The 22,151-nt window shown below is 37.7% G+C and overlaps 1 protein-coding gene across 4 annotated transcripts in view; it reads right to left on the bottom strand.

The window, feature by feature from the left end:
• The window catches only part of CACNA2D1 (calcium voltage-gated channel auxiliary subunit alpha2delta 1), a 3,475,830-nt gene that overhangs the window by 381,786 nt on the left and 3,071,893 nt on the right, over nt 1-22,151 (bottom strand). For all 4 annotated transcript variants that reach the window (XM_044088264.1, XM_044088265.1, XM_044088266.1 and 1 more), the window contains one exon: nt 14,426-14,523. In XM_044088264.1, coding sequence (XP_043944199.1) covers nt 14,426-14,523 — 98 coding nt within the window. The remainder of the gene's footprint in view (nt 1-14,425; nt 14,524-22,151) is intronic.

Here is a 22,151-nt window from a genome sequence, read left to right as displayed (position 1 = left end):
ACATATTTACATCTATTTTCATCTGCCTTGCGTCTATGTTCACAAAACTTTTTCCTATAAGCTTCAGGTGTTAGCTTAAAAAATTCTAGCAAACAGTTCTTTACAACATTGTAATTTACAATGCCATGATAAGACAGTTTGGATAGAATATTTACAGCTTTATCATGGGGTATGGGGGTCAGGAACCATACCCAGATCCCTTGGTCAGCATTATACTATTTACATACCCTCTTAAACAAAACATATGATTGAAACTATCAAAATTATCCCCCTCTATAAACTGTGGAAGAAATTTACTGAACTTTATCGCTTCTGGGGTTTGGTTACTCCCTTCCCCATTACCTCAATGACTGTGACTAAGAGTCAGCATCTCCTTTTCATGTTGCCTCTGCTTCTTCTTCACCGCAGCTTCCAGCCATAGCAGTTTTTCATTTTCCTCAGTTTCTAGACACCTCAGTCTCTCTGCTGCTTCCATTTCCAAACTTTTGGCCTCCAACTCAAGTCTCTTTAACTCCAGATGGATTATTAAGTCCTCTGTAGAAAAGTTGAACTGTCCTTTTTCTGAGTGTTGTACATCTCCACGGCCAGTTTGATCATCATCCTGGTTGCTATTCTCTGATACAGCTGTGACCAAAGCTGCAATCATGTCTGCTTTAGTCAGATTTTCATGCACCAGTCCTTTAGCCTGGCACATCTCAGCCAACTGGCTCCTTGTCAGCTTGCCATGCGCCTCTGCTGACAAACTTGCCTGCTCTCCCTGACTAAGCTAACAAAGGAAATAAAACAATTGTGATATGAACTCTGAATGTTCACCGTGTGGCTGATTTAGAATACAAAAACACCTTCAGTGATCACTGCACACAAGCTACAGGAAATCAATATCCACACCACTACAAGCCAATTAATATGTACTGTGGCTATCTCACCATTATCAACCAATTAATATGTGATGTGGGTATCCCACCACTGACAAGCAATTAATATGTGATACCCCTGCCCTGTCCCAGTAATCAAAGAGCCTCAATCCTCACCACTAACACCAGTGAGGGACGTGCACATTGGGAGGATGAACAGTACGCACACAGTAAAGTACAATTTCACTTAAGAGCACACAGAAATCACACACAGTCTGGGGCTGGTTTCTCTCTCTTTCTCCAGATCCTCAATAAGACTCCCCACTGGTACAACTATAGAGTTATGATCTCAGCCGAGTGGTCAAGCCAAAATCTCCAGCACCCTCTCTGTCCAACCAGTGCTTCGTGTCCCTGTCCAAGTAGCTGACACACACACACACTTTAAGATTTGATTTATATACAAACACACAGACACTCCTGGCACAGGTTCTCCAGCTATGCCCCCTTCTGCCCAGACTATACGGTAGTACCAACTGCCACCAACCACTACTATCAGCTACTATAAAGGCCTTTACCAAAGGGTGTCCAATTCTACTAAGCAATGTTACTATTAACCAAATGGTAAGTGTGTCTAAGACTAAGGCAATTTAGGAGTGGCCTATACAGTGTCACCAAATACATGCAAATGCTCTAAGAGCTTATATATCTCTATATAAAACCAGCCACAATTAATAGGTTTAAATATATTTAACAATAAATAACAAAAACACAAGACAATACTCAACTCAACACAGTGACAATAGAGTTCAGATTCACAGGAAATATTTTAAAACAGTGTAGGACAGTCTCACATAAATATAGAAAACATCTACACTAATATTACTATATTCCTATCTATCTCTAAGAAAAACTATGTTCTAAATAACTTACTTACAGAGCAAGGCAAATACTGGTGAGAGCGTGTTTACAGGCCCAGAACAAGATGCAAAATGCACTCTCTCTCTCTCTGAGATAGTTCTTAAGTTAATAATACACATTACTGCTGGGTTAGCTAGACAACATCACTATTTGATACTTGCATTTATTTCCTAGGCTAAACAGAAACCAACAGAAATTAACATGTTTCTATGAAAAATACTTATCTCTTAGAAGCCGTCAATTCTCTCTTAGAAGCTTGCCAGAAACTGGAAGTTGTAAAACCATTAACTTAGAAACCAGTAATTACTTCTGTTTCAAACAATAGAAAGAATTTCCAGCTGCAGACATTCTGTCTTTCAGTTCTGGTAAACACACTTGTAAAATTCTTTAGTTATCAACTTATTTTCTTAGAGTTTTGCAGGTTAACTGTATATCCCAGTTTCTACTATGAAACATACTTTTACATAGGCCTAGTATTTATACACATTTCTGCTCTTTTTCAGCAGGGTGCACTGTGGTTACAATCTTGAAGCTCAGTACAGAACATATAGTTTTCTTACATACAAATCATATTTCTATTCACAAATGACACAGAAGTATTTATAAAATTCTATTCAGCTGGGCTGGCAGTGTCACAAGCTGCATACTAAAAAACAGTCAGTTTATAAGCAACTGAGACCAGGACAACCTGGCATCAATTATTCTCTAACCTGCAAACTACTTTATTTATTTTGTAATTATATACATAGAGAAGGAAGACTGGCTTCTCCTTTTCTACTGTCCATTCATTATACAATCTATGATGAAAGCTAGCTAGACAGAGAATTTAATGTGTTGAAATACTCATCTATTTAACCATACCGCAGATGGGTATCTAGCATAGAATAACAATTATCATTAGACAAACCAAATGTTGTAGGCAACCCAGTATGTTGTCAGTGACATTCAAGCAGATATAGGCAAAGGTCTCTTCTAGAAAATGCAATATATATTGGCAGGGAAAAAACACATTTTTTAAATTTGTAGTGCGTCAAAAGGTACAGAGTATGTCAAGGGTACAGAACCTTGGTAGTTTGCTTCCATTTTGGCTCGCTAAGCATGAGTCAGAAATGGCAGATTCAATGATCTCTTGATTTAATCACCATGCTCATACATAACTTAAACATATTACAAATATGCCACATGATTATCATAAGCCCCTTAATTGTACCCTTTTATTTAATAGCCATTTTGAACTATTTTTTTATAGTTTGAAGCATGTAAATGCTGCAGCCATTAGGGCATGTATATCCTGAAGCCATTGAACTATATGTATACATACACAAACACACGTGCACAGACCTATGTCATCTATACAAACTCGGAGATCACCATACTTCATATTGGGAGAATACTCATAGAGCAAACTCAAATCTGATACATACTCAGTATTTTCCTTATCAGTTTGAACATGCTCCCTTTTGTATGTCTATATATTAATATACCCATTTCTATATTCATCTTATCTCTGTGTCTTTCTGTCTATCTTTATATATTTACACACTGTGGTGCACTTTCTCTGGAAATATAGGGTTCATAGGTAGGTACTAGGCTATTGGCCCTAGGGCCTACATAAACCTAGCCAAAGGACACACAAAAATGTGTGCATATATTAAGAGTTTTCTGTTTTCAGTCACATTATAAATTATAATAGAGACTTTTTTTACATTTTATGAGAATACGAACCTTAAAATTTGATTTATCAAGACGAACAAACATTAAACCTGAAGCAGACAGCTCTTTGCTTCAGTGTCCAATTTCTATAACATTCAATGCACATATTTTTTTTCTGGGAAATTAAGTATATCTCACTTTTTTCATAGAATTGACAGTGCTTGGTTTTAGTTTAGAAATCAAATTTGAGGATATTGTCTTATTAAATCATTTAAGTGCTTTTAGCTTTACTAGCCTAGACAATAGCATGCTACTGATTTGATGTACAAGAAATTCAGGATTACTACTGAGTGTTGGAACACTGCCATATAAAACATTAATGCATTAGCATTTTTTTCAGCTCTCACCCCAGTTCAGTCATTGTCAAAGCAATAAAATGGAAGGAGACCTTAAGGGATAATGATTTACCAGCTAGCTGCATTAAAGGGTCCCAAGAGCCTAGTGTATGCTGTGAAGTAATGTAGAGTTTATAATGGATTAGTCCTGCTGGCACCTCGCTGACGTACTACAAAAGCTAAATCACAGATACAGCACATTATAAGCTCAAATGTGACAACATGGCTACCATCTAAGAACAATGATGTTCCCTGCAGGAACTGAGCTACGTTTATGAATGTGCTGTAAAACTTTTCTTTGTTAAAGTAATTGTCAAACTGGATGTTGCTTTTCATAAAATGTAACCTTTATTTGCATTTGATAGAATTTTTCTTTTAGAAAAAGATTTTACTGTATTTGTGCTTATTAAATGTATGTTTTTTTCATGAACATACCACCATGTCATTATTATCTGCCGCAATAGTACTAGTTGAAATGGTTATAGTAAAATATGTGTCCACAATGACCGTGTCTGCTGTCACTGTAATTTAAATGGATGAGGTGGAGTCTTATCAAGAAATACAACTGAAACTTAAGGCCATAACTGTATCACTGTTTGATCATGATTGATGCTACAGAGGCAGTAGCTATGGCAGTCATTGAAGTAAAGGCCAGGATGAGGAGGGACATTGGGGTAGTCATGGTGAATAGCAGTTGGATGACCTCTGTGAGGTTGTGGGAAACCATATCATGGCTCATGGATTTTGGAGGCTATATCCACTGTCTGTTTTCAGGCAAGGATGGATGAACAATAAACTTGACTGAAGTATTGAGGATGTTTGCAAGGAATACTTTGAGGAATTCCTGAGTTATGTGAACTTGTTCTCCTAAGAGGAGACAGTGCCTGAGGCAAATGATACAACTGGATCTATTTTAGTGGATGAAATTTCTGCAGCAATTACACATGTCTCCATGGTAAGGTTGTAGTAGTGGATAAAATCAAGTTAGAAATGTTGAACATGCTATACATTTTTGGGTCTATATTAGAGCATCGAGGTTGCAAACCTTCGAATGTTCTAATATCAAACCCTATGCAGCGAAAGCTTAAAATATCGAAGCAAAAGAAAAACAAATTTTTTCCTAGGGAAATAATTCAGTTGTCCATTTCTGTTGCTTTGGTATTTTCAGCGCTGTGGTGGAAAGTTACGGGTTGGGTTCAGGTAAGTGTGTGATTGTGTGTATGTGAGAGGTAGGGCGGGTTAGGTGAGTTAGGGTTAGGGCACAGGTTAGGTATGTGTGCGATTGTGTGGAAGTGAGGGTTACGGCGGGTTAGGTGAGTTAGGGTTAGGGAGTGGGTGAGGTGAGTGTGCGACAGTGATGGACCTTAGGATTAGGGTTTGGGTTAAGGTAAGTGGATAGTTAGTGGTGTGTGTATAGTTTAATGTAGGGTTAGGTGTAAGATTTTAGTTGTATGTGTGTGGATTGCTGTGTGTTTGGTGTGCTTGTGTTGTGTGCATGTGTTTTGGAACAGCAATTTTTTTTCCCTAGGAAAAAAATAGCTGGTCTGACAGTTCGAGATTGTAAGCTTTCTTTTTCTTTCACGGGTTAGGTATGCGTGCGATTGTGTGGACGTGAGGGTTAGGGCGGGTTAGAGTTAGGGAGCAGGTGAGGTGAGTGTGTGATAGTGATGGACCTTAGGGTTAGGGTTTGGGTTAAGGTAAGTGGATAGTTAGTGGTGTGTGTATAGTTTAATGTAGGGTTAGGTGTAAGATTTTAGGTGTATGTGTGTGGATTGCTGTGTGTTTGGTGTGCTTGTGTTGTGTGTATGTGTTTTGGAACAGTGATTATTTTTCCCTAGGAAAAAAAATAGCTGTTCTGACAGATCAAGATTGTAAGCTTTCGCTTACATAGGGTCAATTAATCACCGTTCGCTTTTTTAAGCGGTCGGTGGTCTAATATAGACCCACATTTTTTGGGTGTCATATTTAACCTGCTTTTTCTGTGTTGCACAGAAGACTGGGACAATACCACAAGGTTGAGAAATGTGGGTATTGGCTCCCTCTTTCAAATGGTAGAGTCCAAGGTGTGCACCAGTGGGATCAGCCTCCAAAGAACAGTGCATTGCAGAATGCTGGAAAGAAGTCTTTATCTAATAATCAAGCATTTGATTCGGTAGTGTAATAAGGATTCCTTCTCAGCCACGGAATAGGTCAGCTCTTAACTCTGCAGAGATACTGGATAGTTCATAGCAGCTGGATAATGTTGGTTTTATGTTTTGTGGACTTGGAGAAGGCATACATTATTGTGTACACCTGAATGGCATGTGTTAAGTCCCAGGACCACTGTTATTTGCCTTTCCATTCTCATATTTAAGGTGTGCGAATTGTACATGATTTCACACTGTTAAGTTTAAAGGATTGAGATAGGACTTTGCCAAGGGAGTGTCTTGTCTCCTCTTTTTCATAGGTTTATAGGTTCATAGGACATTACTAGGCTAATGGCTTAAGGGCCCTTACAAGCCTAGAGAATATAACCCAATTGTACCCAATATATGGCCCCTAGGGGCAAGAGAATGGCATGGACTTGTGCCTGTGCTTTTAGTATCTTACAAATCACCCCTGTCCATAAGGGACACAGATATTACCCCACGTGTGAATTTGTGATTTTCCCATCCATTGACACAAACTGCATTTGAAGAGGGCCAGGGAAGGGTTCTGCTTAATGTGAACAGGAAGCCCATTCCAAAGAACAGGCAATCTCTGCGATACACATCTGTCTCACCAGCATGTTTTGTTTGAGTCGCTGACTCATTTTAGATCCCTAGTTCAGGTGATCCTCGTGCTGATTGACTTACTGATATGTAGCAGCTCCATCAGGAATGGATTTGTGACTGACGTGTAGGTCAGGCATAGGTGACACCTCAATAGTCAGTAGGTGACAGAGTAAAAAGATAGCACTTTCCATCTGATGAAGCCAATTATTTGGACATCAAGATTTTGAAAAATGGGACTTCAATGGGTAGTACCATATTCAGGAAACCAAGCTACGCTAATTCCATGCTACACTACTTAAGTTGTCACCCTCTACACCAAAGGAAAGGGCTGGTCAAGGGACAAATGATTCGATTGTCGAGACTTGTTAGTAATGAGGACACCTTTAGGTCAGAAATGTACACACTTATTGGTATGTTTTTGGAAAGGGGGTACCCAATTGAAATGTTGAAGAAACTTAAAAAAGAAATATATAGGAAGAGAAGGAGTAGATATTTGCCTATTCTAAAAAGTGAGAAAGAGATTGGAAGTACATTAACTTCGAAACATGGATGGGTAAAAAGGAAATTGTGTGATGAAAATCTAGGCTTATATTGAGATATAACAACAGAACTCCAGAATTAAGTGACAATTTGAGGAAATTGTGGGAATATTTCTTGAGTAGTGAGGTCAAAGCTGTATTGGGAACAAAACCAGCCATAACATATGGTAGGGGTTATAACTTAAAAGAAATACTGGAGAAAACTAGTCATGACTTCGTAACATCTAATATGAAAAAGTGTGGCAGATGTAAAGCATGTAGATATATTTCTGTGGGAACATATCTAAGTGTGGCTGGTTACAACGCACTATTGCATGTCCAGGGTCATGTAACTGTGCCACCAAAAACTGTGTATATGTGGCATCTTGTATGTCATGCGATGCATTTTATGTGGGCATGACAACAAGATGTCTCAAGGAGAGAATTAGGGAGCATGCCAACTCTATTAGAAGGAAGGATGAACATAACTCCCTTTACATGCACTCTAAAGTTTGTTCTGCATATAAAAAATTCTTATTTTTATTGTGGATAGAATAAAACCAAATAGTAACGGTGACACTGGGAATTGTGTAGCTTTACGAGAAACAGAGTGGCAGATAAGGTTGAATGCCACAAGGTATCCTGGGTTAAATGAATGTATTGCATTAAAACCTGTATTAAAGCATCGTGCTTCATTTATTTGAAAGGGAGAAGTATTTAGCATTTGAATGTATTCCAATGTTTTATCTTACTTAGATTAAATGTAATTCAACTTGGGTGAATAAGTATTTATATTTGTTATTACAAAAAGAAAATTTTCATGAAATGTTTACAAGTATTAATGCTTAGACTATGTGAATGTTGAGTACAAATCAATGTATATTTATACATATATTATATAGATTTTTACCTATACATTTTGTACCTACATATTTTTGTATATAGATATATATACATATATATATACATATTTTTTGTATTTTTGTAAGTTTACTGATCAGCTACAACAAGGTTCTCTTCAGTGAAGAGTTTAATAGGTTATAATTAACTCAAATTTTAATTGATTGATTGATTAATTGATGAATAGTGGGTGTATATAAGGTAACCTGGTTGATGTTAGCAAATTGACTCTGAAGAAGCCAGTAGACCTGGAGAAAGCGCTCAGTCTGTTTTGTTATCTGTGGATTAAATGGTGTTTTACTGCATTCCTGGTCGGTGCCTCATTGTCAGCATTTTAACCTGTGATTGATGTTCGTGACTTTTTTGCTTCACTTTCCATCTGTACCCATAGTTCATGTTGTTTACACCCTGGATTTTCTTTGTGAGGAACCACTGGGGTCACTCCAGCTGCTGTAAGTGCCTAGTCAAGTACATGCCAAATGGTCCACTGTATTAGATTATTGGTCTAATGAGGGATGAGTACAGCATGACGTATCTAGGACACTTGCTCAAAAAAGCAAGTGTCCGAATCCATATATACCGATCACAGTTTAACGAAAGTGCTTTAATCAAAAAAGCGCTTCCGTTAAATTGTGGAAAAAAAAAAACAAAACCACTAATTAAATGTTTTTGCAGGGGGGGCCCTGCACCCCCCACACCGCCCCACTTAAATATTCTCACTCCAAGGTCGCACTACAGTGGAGTAAATGAATATTCCCTTACTCGAACCGCAGTGCGACCGGCACACCACTCACATATGCCCAAAATTGCTGCTTCAATAAACAGCAATTTCGGGTATGTGTGAGCGCAAATTTGACTTTCGGTGAAAGTTAAATTTGCACAAGTGTCCGGGTTCCAGCATGACATATAATTTCCATGGCTCTGGATGCCATATCTTTACTTATAAGTTGTGCCACATAAAAGGATTTCCTCACCACTGTGGATAAATACCAGTCAAAGTTCAGGCTATCTATCTGTGTACCTAGATCTCTCACCTCTGAGTCCACTCTAATGGGCACACTATTGATGTTTTACTTTGTAAGGATATTTGACTTCCCATTGGGTATGATAATGCTTTTTTTCCATTTAGTTTTAGGCCATGGTTCTGGCACCAATCATTTGTATGGTCTAAACCCTCCTTAAGGATATCTACATCACTGGGGGATTCAATGATTGCCTCCAACTTGCAGTCGTTGGCAAACTTTGTCACACAGAGGCCTTCCACATTTGCCTTGTTTTTGGTTTTCATGGACAGGATATCAAAATGCAACCAATATCTGGAAAGTATTGTGAATGTCAGGTTGTCATCTTTGTCTTACAGATGATGTTGTCCTACAAGACTCAAATGACTATAATCTCCAGTATGCACCACAATGATGTGCTGCTGAACTAGAAACAGATGGGACAAAATTTAGCCCCTATAGATCATATGTTGTGGTACTCTCATGAAAAAAAAGAGTGAATTGTCCACTATGGGCACAAGTGAAACAACTATCTCATAAGGAGAAATTTAAGTATCTTGGGGTCTTATTCACAAGTGAAGCTTTGAATGAATTAAGAAACTGACCAGCAGATAAATATAATACTGTGGGAGTTGTACTGGTTCACGCTGTTAACACAAAAGCTCCATATTCCCATCCTTAATATAGTCATGTAGTTTGGGAGTCTCACAGGTCACAATGGTGTAATTGTGGTGACTGCCCATGAGGGAGAAGCTCATCAATCTTGAAGAATCTCAAAGGAAAGTATCTCATGTCTCCATGCTTTTTGGGACATTAAAGCTTTGTCCCACATACAGCACCATCAAATGGCCCTCATTCTTTAATGTTTATTCAGACAGGATTCCAGCTTAAAGAAATATACTAAATGATAAAGGCATTAAACAATGGCCTTGGTTAGTTGTCAAAATTCCCACAGCAATTTGAATGGTTAGATGCCAGGCATATGGTTGACTGTAGTAAAGATTGAACCACATAGGACTCTCTCAGAAACAAACATCATGGTAATACTCATATATTTAATACATCTTACTCTGAGATGTATCTCTGTTCATTGGATAAAACACATAAGAAGAAGGGTGGGGAGTTGGCATAGTGGTTAAGTTGTTCACCTTACAGACACAAGGTGCAGGGTTTGATTCTCACATGGGGTAAGTGGCTAGGCTTGAAATGGCCCACAAGGGCAGTTAGACTAGTATGAACCTATACAACCTATGAATCCTAAGCGTTATTCTCAAAATGAACCCCACAAGGTCAGAATGAGTGCTTCATGCAGCATGTCTTAAAGTGTAGTGCTCCAAAAAAGATGAACTGTTCCTGGCATGGAAAACTATTTTGCAGTTATTTGTGAGTATGAGTGCAATGACAACCAAGTATCTGTCGCACAGATACAAACAAACTGCCCTAAAAATGCATTGTTTAAAAATGTATTACATTACTTGCAACAGAAACAAAAATGGGTAAGCTATTTAAAAAGCAATTCTTTGTTTACTAAAGTGTACTCTATGGAAGTAGCAAGGAGAAGGAATGTTTCTTTTCTCCTCCTGTCTCCATGGTTTTAGTGGAACAAACATTGCTAATGCTAATAAATATTGTGAGTTCAGAAATATTTTCTTCATAGTTCGGAGATATTTGTAAACAGAAGTTAAGAGGTGACATCTGGCTTGATACCTCTGAAACCATTTGCCTTTACAGATTCTGACGTTTACATATAAAATTCTGCAATTCTAAAATTTACTGAAGTAATGTAACTGATGAGTAACATATTCTAGCACATGACTTTTAGATCTGGTATATAAACCTTTATAAACGATGTGACAAAATATAACCCTTAAAGTTGAAGTTCAAATTAGGCATTTTCACAGGCAATATGAAATTAAAAAAAATCATTAAAGATCACAGTAACCAGTCTATGTTGAGCTAGTACTCTTTCTTCTTCCAGTTCATGAAAGGTTAAATGTCTCAAAAGAAATTACCTTCAGTTGGTTGATTAACATGTATGTCAGCATGCTGAAGGTAAACCATTCTAAGTCAAACTGAAACTTCAACAGCCTAGTATGCATGCGCCAAGGAAGAACCTTTGTGCATGCATCTTCAAAATATTGTTCTTTGTAGGGGAGAAGCCCCCAAAGCACCCCGCCAATGTGGGAGGCTGTGCTGCCACACCCCCTGCTAATTATATATATTAACACCAAGACTGCAGTATCTCCTGGGAAAGGGAATGTTTCACTGTCCTAGGACTGTTGATCTTGCACACTTGTCGACAATCTATATAATCAACCAAATGCAGTCAATTAAAGAGATGCCAGTTGATCTCCCTGTCAACCAAACCAATGGAACCCCTCAAAACACATACTCTAAGTATGTCACAACTGAGACCAGAATCAGAAGGATTTCTAATGATATGGCAGGTAAAAAAATGGGCTCGGGCAGCTTGAAGAGGAAAAAGATAACTCATAGCTTGACCAGAGAACATTTTCCACTCAGCCTTTTAAAATGACATTGACAAGGGTTTCCTGAGAGTTCTAGGTTCTTCCATAATTTCTTGTAAACATCCAGGAAGGACTGACGGCTTAATAAGCCAATACAGAACTCAAGACATTAGACCAAGGAAACCATCTATTTATGGCATCAGAACCCCCAGATGGCACATAGTGAAAAGCAGTAGAGAAGTCCACATGACTATTTAGCATTAGTTGCACCCTTGGAATGCCACATTTGCATGAAGCCTTTGCTGATCAGGCTGTTAGTGGTGCCACACACTGATTCAGAAACTTATATCACATTGAGGAAAATTATCCAAAAAATGTCTGAACCCTACAATGTAGGTCACTGAATCTTAGACATTATGTCCTTGTACTAGGGTTGCAGTTAGTGGACAGCAGCAGTGCTAAAGTACGTCTTTTGTATATGTCTATTAAGCACAAATTAAATAAATAAATAACCAATTAAATCAATGTATTATTATGTTTTATAACAAAAGTATTAACTAGGAATACCATATTTCTTACTTTAAATGGTGAGAAAGTATATTATGATTTATGTTGGCACAAGGAAAGCACATGACCTATAGCAATCATAATCAAATATTTTTTTGTCATCTAAACAAAATTAAATACGTGAATAAAGTAACATATCTTAGTACTTCCTAAAAATATTATTCAGCACCTCTGTTACTGTGATAAAATATTTAAAATGGAGAAATAATATTCAAACAAGGTGATCTATAATTTCTTTAATTGCAGGTGACATCTTGCAGTAGTGCCCAAGGCTAATTTTACAGATTGTAAACTAAACTTTCATACTGCAGGTTTGTACTGGTATACATCACTGCAAAGATTAATTAAACAGTTAATGTCTAGGGTGGTAGCTAACAATGTTTTTCTTGGAACAGACTCATGGTGGACTTCATAGCTGACGTAACATCTATGTTTAGCTAGAATCACATGTCATCCATATTAGTATTATTCTTTCTCATCTCCTCAGATAGATTGGCACAAACATTACTGTATTTCAACACTGCCCAGCAGCTAAAAAACTTTTTCTCCTTTAAAAATATGCCTATTACTTCCCATAAGAACCCAGTGCTACCCCTTATCACCACATATTTTACTGTACGGTATGTAAACTACATGTCTGCTCATCTTCATATACATGTGAATTCTGTAACATAAATGTAAGGAAGCTGCACAGCCTGTGCAAAATATTTCCACTAAGAGAAAGGTGCTAATTAACAAAAGGGTATCCAACATTTTGTTGTGCCATTCCACTCCTCAGACTGACAAGCAACATTCCATTTTAATCAGACTCAAGCCAGGAAAATTATAAAATTATATATGTATACACACACACACACACACACACACACACACACACACAGATCAAGATTTCAGTTGGTTGACTATGCAGCCAACCCAGAAGGGAGACATATGTCCTAAAAGGTATTATCAATGTGCAACTCACAAGAGGTATTAATGTTGACATCCTTCCCTGTACGCCTCCTTAGATATTAGTTTCATTGATTAAGGACAGTTCTTTTACACCAGGAAGGGCTTGGAATCTGTGGTGTGGACTGGAGTTTGGTTTCTGCTTTGATTGAGGACTCTGAGGGCACTAAAACCTAATTAATGTCTCCCACAGGCAAACTTTCAACTAATATTTCTCTGTGTTTGGGATGGTAGCTACACATGCTTTACTGTGGCAATTCACCAACAGCTTTACATATTACTCTTCACGTTTTAACATTTTTTTAAGAAGTGATAAGGTCGTGATAACAAGAAAAAACACCAAGTTTGTGACTGGTTGTTTTGGGGGGAATTCTGCATTCTTTATCCGCAGATGGACAACTTCCCACTTTATTTAGTAGTCATTGCTAAGTTATTGGGCAACAGATTGCTAAAGAATAAAAAAGAAGACTACCTCTATCGATTTCATGGTTAATAGAATTTATTAGTTAATAAGCCTCCTTCTCTGGGCCAATTGCATCATTATATTTACTTCTTATGTCACCCAGGCAGATAATTTTAGATGAGCATAGACTTGTACAGGAGGAAGGAATCAGACAAATAAATTTCTGAAATAGAATGGGCTAAACTTACTGCTACATCTGGGACTGCAACCTCACTCAAAAAATACAGGTGCTTTTGTATGACTGCACCAGCTTAAGTACTTTTAAACTCCAGCAAGCTTGGCTAGAATGATTATAGGCACTACCTCTACTTGCTGGAGACTTGACTTGGCCAACCTGGGTGACTGGAAACATATTTTCTAGGAGTGTCCTAAGATGTGGTTATTTAAGGCCTCCCTTCATTCTGCAACGCTGTATAGTCGACAAGTATATACATTTCAGCTAAGATACTTTTGTTGCAGGTTACTTAATTACTGAAAATTAGCTCCTTGGGAATAAATCTCCTGAATTTGCTTATACTAGGGTTGAAGAAATGTATATCTAAGAAATGGAAGACTGGTGGCCCTCTTTTAATTATTGACCTTTTTAGGATGGTGGATAAGCTTGCTGATTTTGGACTTGGAAAAGTGGAATCTGGAATTAAACAGAGAATATAGTAGAAGTGGACTTCATGGCCCACATTCAAAGGAAAGGTTTTTGCTGACTTTCAAGACTGTTACTCACTTATGGCATTTTTGGATGAGTGTATTGGCCAGAAGTTGATTAGAAATTGTAAGTTGTTGTAATATTTTGTCACTAATAGTAGTAGTTATGTTCTAATTTGTAACTGCTTCTAATTAATAAAGTTCAATTAAAAAAAAAAAACAGATCAAAGAATATAAATGACACAGTGTTTAAAGTATATCAGAAATATGATGTTAAACGTATATTGTGTTTCTTTGCCACTGCTAGCAATAATTATTCTTTGCTAAGCAGTCATTAATACTTACATGAGGGATCAGTGGGTGTTTTTCGATCGATAAACTCAATGAAATCCATAAGGAATTTGGTCCCATTGTCATCTTGTTTCAGATCTTTGCAGTACTTCCTAGTAAGTTTTAATAAAGAAAAGAAAAATTATATACACCTTCACAGGAACTGAAACAAAACTGGCAAAATGCATCAACATGAACACAGGATACTGAAAGTCCATATGTTTGTGAACAACAATTCATCATTACATTTCTGTTCTGAGAATATCTCCAGCTCACATTGATTCCCCTACAGTCTCAATCGATGTCAACATGTGAAAGTGCATGGCTTTGTGTGCTCTGGTACGCGAAAGTTAGAATAATCCTATCTCTGCTTCGATTACCTTAATTGCAAATAGTGACCATAATCTTCTATCCAACTATTTTGTGCATTTCTTTAGCAGAAATTAATATTTTATAGTAAACATCCATAAATGGCAGCAAGTTTTCATTTCATTATGGATGAACTATGAGACATTGAGAATAAACTCTCTTGGAGAATAGTGGATAAGTCAAACTCTTTGAAAGATGCAACCACCAAACAGCAGATGAACTTACAAAAAAACACAGTTTACTCCAGGGATAAGCCCCACTGCACCCCCCCCCCTTGTAAGAGAATTTGTACTCATCCCCACTTTCTATTTATTTTACATTTTATACCTGTCAACTAGGTAAGTGAACTGGTCCAAGGACCCTTTTCAGCCATAAGCTTGGCCAGTAGTGGCATACAAAGACATGAAATACAAACAAAAAGCATACAAGTTATAAGGGAAGAGGTGCATTTAACACTATCAAACACTGTATACATATATTTATGATCAACTACAATGAGTGGACAGCCAATCCTAGAGAAGTATACAGTAAGAGCTGACAATTAAAACATGGAGCACACAAACCAATAAATGCATTAAAACATAGTACAGAGCCTAGGACAGTAACTGACAAACATTATAAACAAGACAGTGGACAGAGGAAAATGATGAATGCAATAAAGTAAAATAGAAATTAGTCTAGCACAACAGTAAAAGTACAGGTGTACAGCAGAAGAACCAAGAGATATGCAATACAGAAAATAGAGGAGAAGAAAACAACTAGTAGGGTTCAAAGAAAGGTGACTGAGATGTTAAACGGAGAAACATTGCATGAGGATGCATATTGCGTTACAGGTCATTGACACATAAGCATAAAGTCTGGAAAATGGGACATGTTAGGAAGAAAGTACAGAACTGATAATAATTATTAGTTAACTACTGCAGTGCTTTGCAAACAGTAAAGTGGAAGAAGGGTAAATAGCAGGATATAGACTAAAAGTCAGGAAAATATATAATGATTCCATGATACCAGAACATGCAAGGAAACATGAAACAACCAGCAATGGAGAAACATGGCTCATACAACTACAGTCTTACAGTAGAGGCATTATACTTGAAAAACAGTCCAGGAGATGAAGATTCAATGAATTTAAATTGTCCAGTATTCTTCTGGGGAGATTATGTGTGACTGGCAAAGATGTTGTCCTTTATAGGTATGTGAAAGCACAGTACCTTAAGGGTACCATATTCTACTACATTCAATTCCCCAGATTCACCCACAATTTTGTTTATATGTCTGTGTGTATGTGCACTCATGCACGTGCATTCATATACATATACATATTATATCAAGGAATAGGATGAAACATGCACCACTCAGTGTGTGACTGTATCTGTTACATTTGCCAGAGCATACTTCATGAAAGTTAGATACACAGGAGGCAAACAAAAGAAAAGAGACAGGTTTCCAAAGCCTCCAATGTAGATCAACTGCATGGTGGGGATATACAACAGCAATACTTATGGAGGAAATCACATTCTTAACATCTGGGTCAAGTGAAGTTACCAAGGAGGAGCCTCTAGGGAGCTGCAATGGTGGCAATGTAGAACGTTGTCCCTGAAAACTGATAAACAAATAGAAACTCTTGTTTTAAGCAATTGGTGGTGTTACCATTGCCTATAAAGGCAGTCTTGAAGTAAAGGGATGACATTTTTCTAAGTCTAGTTTGTTCACTGGACAGCTTTGAGGAAAGCATTGAGTGGGGGGATAAGTAGAAATGGCCTCAAATTGGAATGATTGGCTTAATGCTGGGATTAAGTTTGGACACAGTAAAGCTGTGGTTATCAAACATTTTACTTGGAGATACCACGTATGTTCTATAACAAACAACAAGAACAAACTCCAAACCAGGAAAAATGGAAAGGCGAACCAAAAGACAAGTGGCAGGAAGATGGATCCTCTTCATTAAAACACACTTTAGCACTTTCGTCAAAGGTATAAATGACGTCTTCATAATGAAAAAAAACTCTACTTTCTCTACTTATATATTAAAATAAAAATCATATGTTCTCAATGAATTAATCAGCTTCAACCCAACCTGTCTTAAAAACACAGTACATATATTGTTTTTAAACATACTGCAGAACATACACACATGTTGATATGTAGTATCTCCAATCCAATCTAAACAAAAAATACATTAAAAAGCAAATTCAGCTTTCATTTTTAAAACACAACTAATAGAAATCACATCAATGAGTCCAGTGGGTACACTAGCATTGTACTTTATTTGCCACTTTAGTTCTTTATACTGCAAAAATAAATCAATGTTCCCCTCTTTGACCCATTTCAACTTTTTCCATAGCCATGTATTTAAAATAATGTTTTGGGTGGTTTTTAACATGTTTTGTAAGTGCATTCCTTTCATCTAGCCTTGAAATATCAACTGGTGTTGGTAAATTCTCTTTCTACATGGCCCCTTGGTCTTACCAATATAGAACTTTCAACATACTTAGTACACTGTCATGTAAACCACCCCAAAAGTAAAACAACATCCTTTGATAGTGGTTTTAATATACTGACCAGTACCTATTCTTACCCCTTCTCCTTCAAGTGCCATCAATGTTGGTACACAGAGTGAGAGCAATCTTGATTTGACTGAGGATCCTTCAGTTAACAGACAGGCAAGCACTAATGTTGAGGGAAATGCTTGCCTGGACTCTGGTACTATACTTAGTACCTCTGCACAGTCCCCTTTAAATTTGGTGGCTCCCACCAAACCGGATGTATGACTGAAGCTATTAAATATCATTGGCTCTACTGAGACACTCCCTCTGCCTCTACCTATTCGCCAGAGGGAGAAGTCATGCCAACAATGCTCCCTGAGCCAGGGGAGGAAGCGACAATGCCTAATGGAGGTGAACAAGCCACAAGATTTGAAAACTATGTGGACAGATACGATAAGTCGGTAATTTATAACATTTCTAAAAAAGAATTGACTTCTGCACAATTGTCTTTGTTAGAACATGGCTTGACTTTTATTCTTGCACAAGGTTCGAATACGAGCGAGACTATTATTGACATTAAAATGTATGTTAGAAATGTTATGCTTAAAACAATGTTCAATGGCACTGACGATGGGAATAGCTGTCTGTTTTTTAGGAAACCCAGTGTATATCTACCTTTGCTGCATCTGGTTTTGGAAACTTTTTCTAAGAAATGTGAAATTGACTTAATGAGAGCCTATGATAGTGGGCAGATCAAACGGAGTTTTTATAATTTGAATGTTGAAGAAAGGCAGGCACTTCCGCAATTACAGCATGATAATGAAATCATAGTTAAACCTGTAGACAAAGGTGGTGCCATTGTCATCATGGATTTAGATTACTATAATGCCAGCATACAAGATCTTTTGAGTGATAGGGATGTATACACTGAGGTTGACCAGGATTTTGAGACTGTAATACATGATAGAGTGAGTGCTAGTTTGCATGACTGCTTTAACAGTGGCTTGATTTCACAAGAGTTGTATGAATATTTTATTACTGGATACCCCATTGTACCAGTGTTCCAGGGACTACCGAAGGTACATAAATGCCTTTTGAACCCCCCTTTTAGGCCCAGAGTCTATGGAAGGGGCTAGGTCACAGAAACGTTTTCTATTTTTATAGAAAAGAGACTGAGACCAGTACTTGACGCTGAACGACATGTATTAAGGGATAACAAACAGTTTCTGACAGATTTGTTTGAAAGTACTAATGATTTGAACTTTAATGGTGATTACTTCTTGGTTAGCATGGATGTCACTATGCTCTTTACCTGTATTCCACATGACAGTGGTAGTAGCATGGTCAAGGAGTGTTTGATGGGAAAGAGTGACTATGATTTAGTCACCATAGATTTAATTTGTATGTTCCTGCAAATTGTTCTTGAGAACAATGTTTTCATGTTCGGTGAGCATTTGTTTTTACAGAAGGTTGGCGTGGCTATGGTCACTGGTTGTGCCAATAGCTACATCAACATCATTATGGCTCAATGGGAGCTGGAACATGTTTTTGTCTCTCTCTACAAACCTCATGTTATATTTTATAGGAGGTTTGTAGATGACCTTTTTTTCTCATTTGGAAAGGAACTCATGAATATTTGGAGCAGTTTATTTGTCATTTGAATAATACTGTTCCGTTTTTGTCATTCACAAGTAAGCCATTTCTGATTGAGATAGACTTTCTAGATCTAAAGGTAATGGTGAATCCCAGTTGTAAGTTGACCACCACATTGTTCAGGAAGAGTTGTAGGAAAAATACATTGTTACAACGGACGAGCATGCATTCAGGCCATATTTTTAGGAATATAGCTAGAGGCCAGAGCATGCGTACCTCTAGACTGAATAACGATGATACGCTTTATGAAAGAGACATTGGTCATTTCAGAGATTAACTTTTGGACAGAGGCTATGGGACTAGGGAGGTAGATAAGGCTCTATGCGTCATTAGGAATAACAGGAGAAGTAGGTGTAGACTGTATTTTTTTCAGAAGTAATTTCCTGAGAATAAGGGGTCCAGTGATATGGCTGCAACTTCTAATACTTTACCGATGTCGATTTTCTATACTAACGATGTGGATCACATCATACAGATAATGAAGAACAATTGGTCCATATTGCATTTAGACGATATTTATTCTGTGGCTGGTGAACAACCTAGGTTTTGTTTTAAAAATAAAAAGTCTTTAAAGAGACACCTTTGTTACAAGAATTCTGAAAATCATATGAGTGATATAGCTGTATCCTTGTCTATGCGTTGCTGCTCTAAGTGTAATTTCTGTGTGTACATTGATCCTTGTGTAGAATTTGTTCACCCAGTCACAGATAAGTTTTTTCGCTTTCGTGTTTTTGCAGACTGTCGTTCTAGGAACCTTATATATTTGGCTAAGTGTAGGGCCTGTAACAGTTTCTATATAGGCAAGACCAATAGGTCTCTTTTAGAAAGGATGAGGGAGCACATGTATTGTATACACAGGCATGATGAGCACAATGTTTTAGGTAAACACTATGCAGAACATGGCAATGACCATGTTTTTGGTTTTGGAGTGATTGAGTTGGTAAACTGCAACACTCTAGGTGGTGACTTCAGGAATTATACTGAAGAGCGTGAATTATTTTGGATAATCAGGATGCAAGCTGATAGATTCCCTGGCATAAATGGGAGAGTTTCCATTAAGCCAGCATTAAAAGCAAGGGTGTCTCTTTAAATGATTCTATTCATTTTTATTTATTAATTTGATGTTTTGAATGTTTATTTGATGCCATACATGGTATTTATTTCAACTGTTTCTTAAGCACTTTGATGAATCACATTTTATGTGTGAAAGTGCTTACCCTGTTTAACCTGTGTTTTATGGTGATAGCTGTGCTATGGTGCTGATTTGTTTTTGGATATTTCATGTATTGGTTATTCGGCACCATTAGTTCCATTGGGACTGTCTCTTCTTTTGACAAGACAAATGAGCAACACACAAATGAGTGACAAAAGCCACACAATAAAACAAATACATGACTGAACATTTGTCATTTGGTTGAATTCAAGCATTATGTAGTGTAGGTATGCAGAGGTGTGCAGGGAAAATTAACGCTTGACTAATGAGGTGCTTTTTGTGAGAAAGTGTAAGATTCTGCTATCATGGGTAGTGTGTATGTATGAGCATTTCCAGGTTAGGGTTAGAGTTAGGGTTTACTAAGGAGATGAATTTAATGCTGTGCATATTTAGTGTTCTATGTGTTTTGTTTCACTTTCTCTTATTTTAATGGTACTATTAGGGGAAGAGATTTTAGTAATATAATATATAAGGTTAGAGCTTGGGGGTGGACAAAGGGAGGGGGTTAGGGTATGGCTACAGAGAGCACATATGAATAAGATGGAGTGGAGTGGTGAAGATGCAAGTGAAGGGCCTCTACACCACTGGATGAGATGTAATTTCTCCTCAAACACCTACCCTGGAAGGCATTATTCTAGATAACAGGCTGTTACATTGTTTCATATTAGCTTAGTAGCAGTATATGTACTTTTTTAATATTTTTGATGCAACATAGCTCCTCTGGCTGGTGTTTCAAATTTGCTAAAGTATATGCAATTATTGTTGGAGGAAGAACTTCACATCTAAAATTTAAGTATTAAATGTCAAAACACACACACACACACACACACACACACACACACACACACACACACACACACACACACACACAGAAAATGTCACACATGCACACATGGATAGGCACAGACAGACAGAATCACACACATATACACAGAAACACAGGCACACAGACATGCACACACAAAAGCACCCAGCAATTATAGTTGCTTTCTTGACTAATATACCTCACCTGTCATGATCAAATGAATTAAAAAAAAACAAAGTGCAATACATTGCAACCCCTCAACACACACACAAACACAATGTCCCTGATTTTCCTTATATCCACAGCTACAGTTATCCCACTCCACAAGGAGGGAGCCACCACAGACCCCGGGAACTACCACCCCATTAGCCTGATGAGCCTGGTCTACAAGGCCATGGAATGTATCATAATGGAACTTATAAACAAAGACATTGGTAATCTCCAATCTCTGGACCCCACCCAGTTCGGGTTTGTAAAAGGCAGATCATGTCTCCTAAACCTGATAGACTTCTTTGAAGCAGTCACCAAAGCCGTAGATGAGGGTAAGGTGGTTCACACAGTCTATCTAGATCTTGCCAAGGCTTTCAACACCATCCCCCACTCTGGAGTTATAGATAAACTCACTAAACTAGGAATAAATCCCTACATCACAAGATGGGTTGCCAACTGGCTCACTGACAGAACCCAAACTGTGAAAGTAGCAGACTCCAAATCCGACTTCAGACCAGTGACAAGTGGAGTACCACAGGGTTCAGACCTGGGTCCTCTCCTGTTTGGTAGCTATTCTCTGAGGTACTGGCTAACACAGAAGGTCTTTGGCTGACGACGACTGCAAACTAGGAGCCATAATCAAAATTCCTAACGATGTGGACTTCCTACAAAAGGGCCTCACTGAGACAAATGCCTGGTGTCAAAGCCATGGCCTCAAGCTCAATGCCAAAAAGTACATTGTCATCCCCTTTGGTAAAAACTCTGTACCCATGAACTACAACATAGGCGGTGGTATACTTAACACCAAAGGTGTGATAAGAGAGCTTGGGACACAGGTGGACGGTAGTCTCTGCTTTGATAGTCACATCACCACAGTAGTCAGAAAATCCTTTTACATGGCACACCTCATCATAAAAGGTTTTTATCCAGAAAAAAAGAGGTCATTGTTCCCCTCTACTCATCACTCATTAGTCACATTATAGAGTACAGTGCCCCTTTTGGTAT

This window comes from Protopterus annectens, chromosome 11.part0 (assembly GCF_019279795.1).
Source record: "Protopterus annectens isolate FY-2018-M chromosome 11.part0, PAN1.0, whole genome shotgun sequence".
NCBI lineage: Eukaryota > Metazoa > Chordata > Ceratodontiformes > Protopteridae > Protopterus > Protopterus annectens.
The sequence above is the reverse complement of the archived record's forward strand: the minus strand, read 5'-3'. Positions and strand labels throughout refer to the sequence as shown.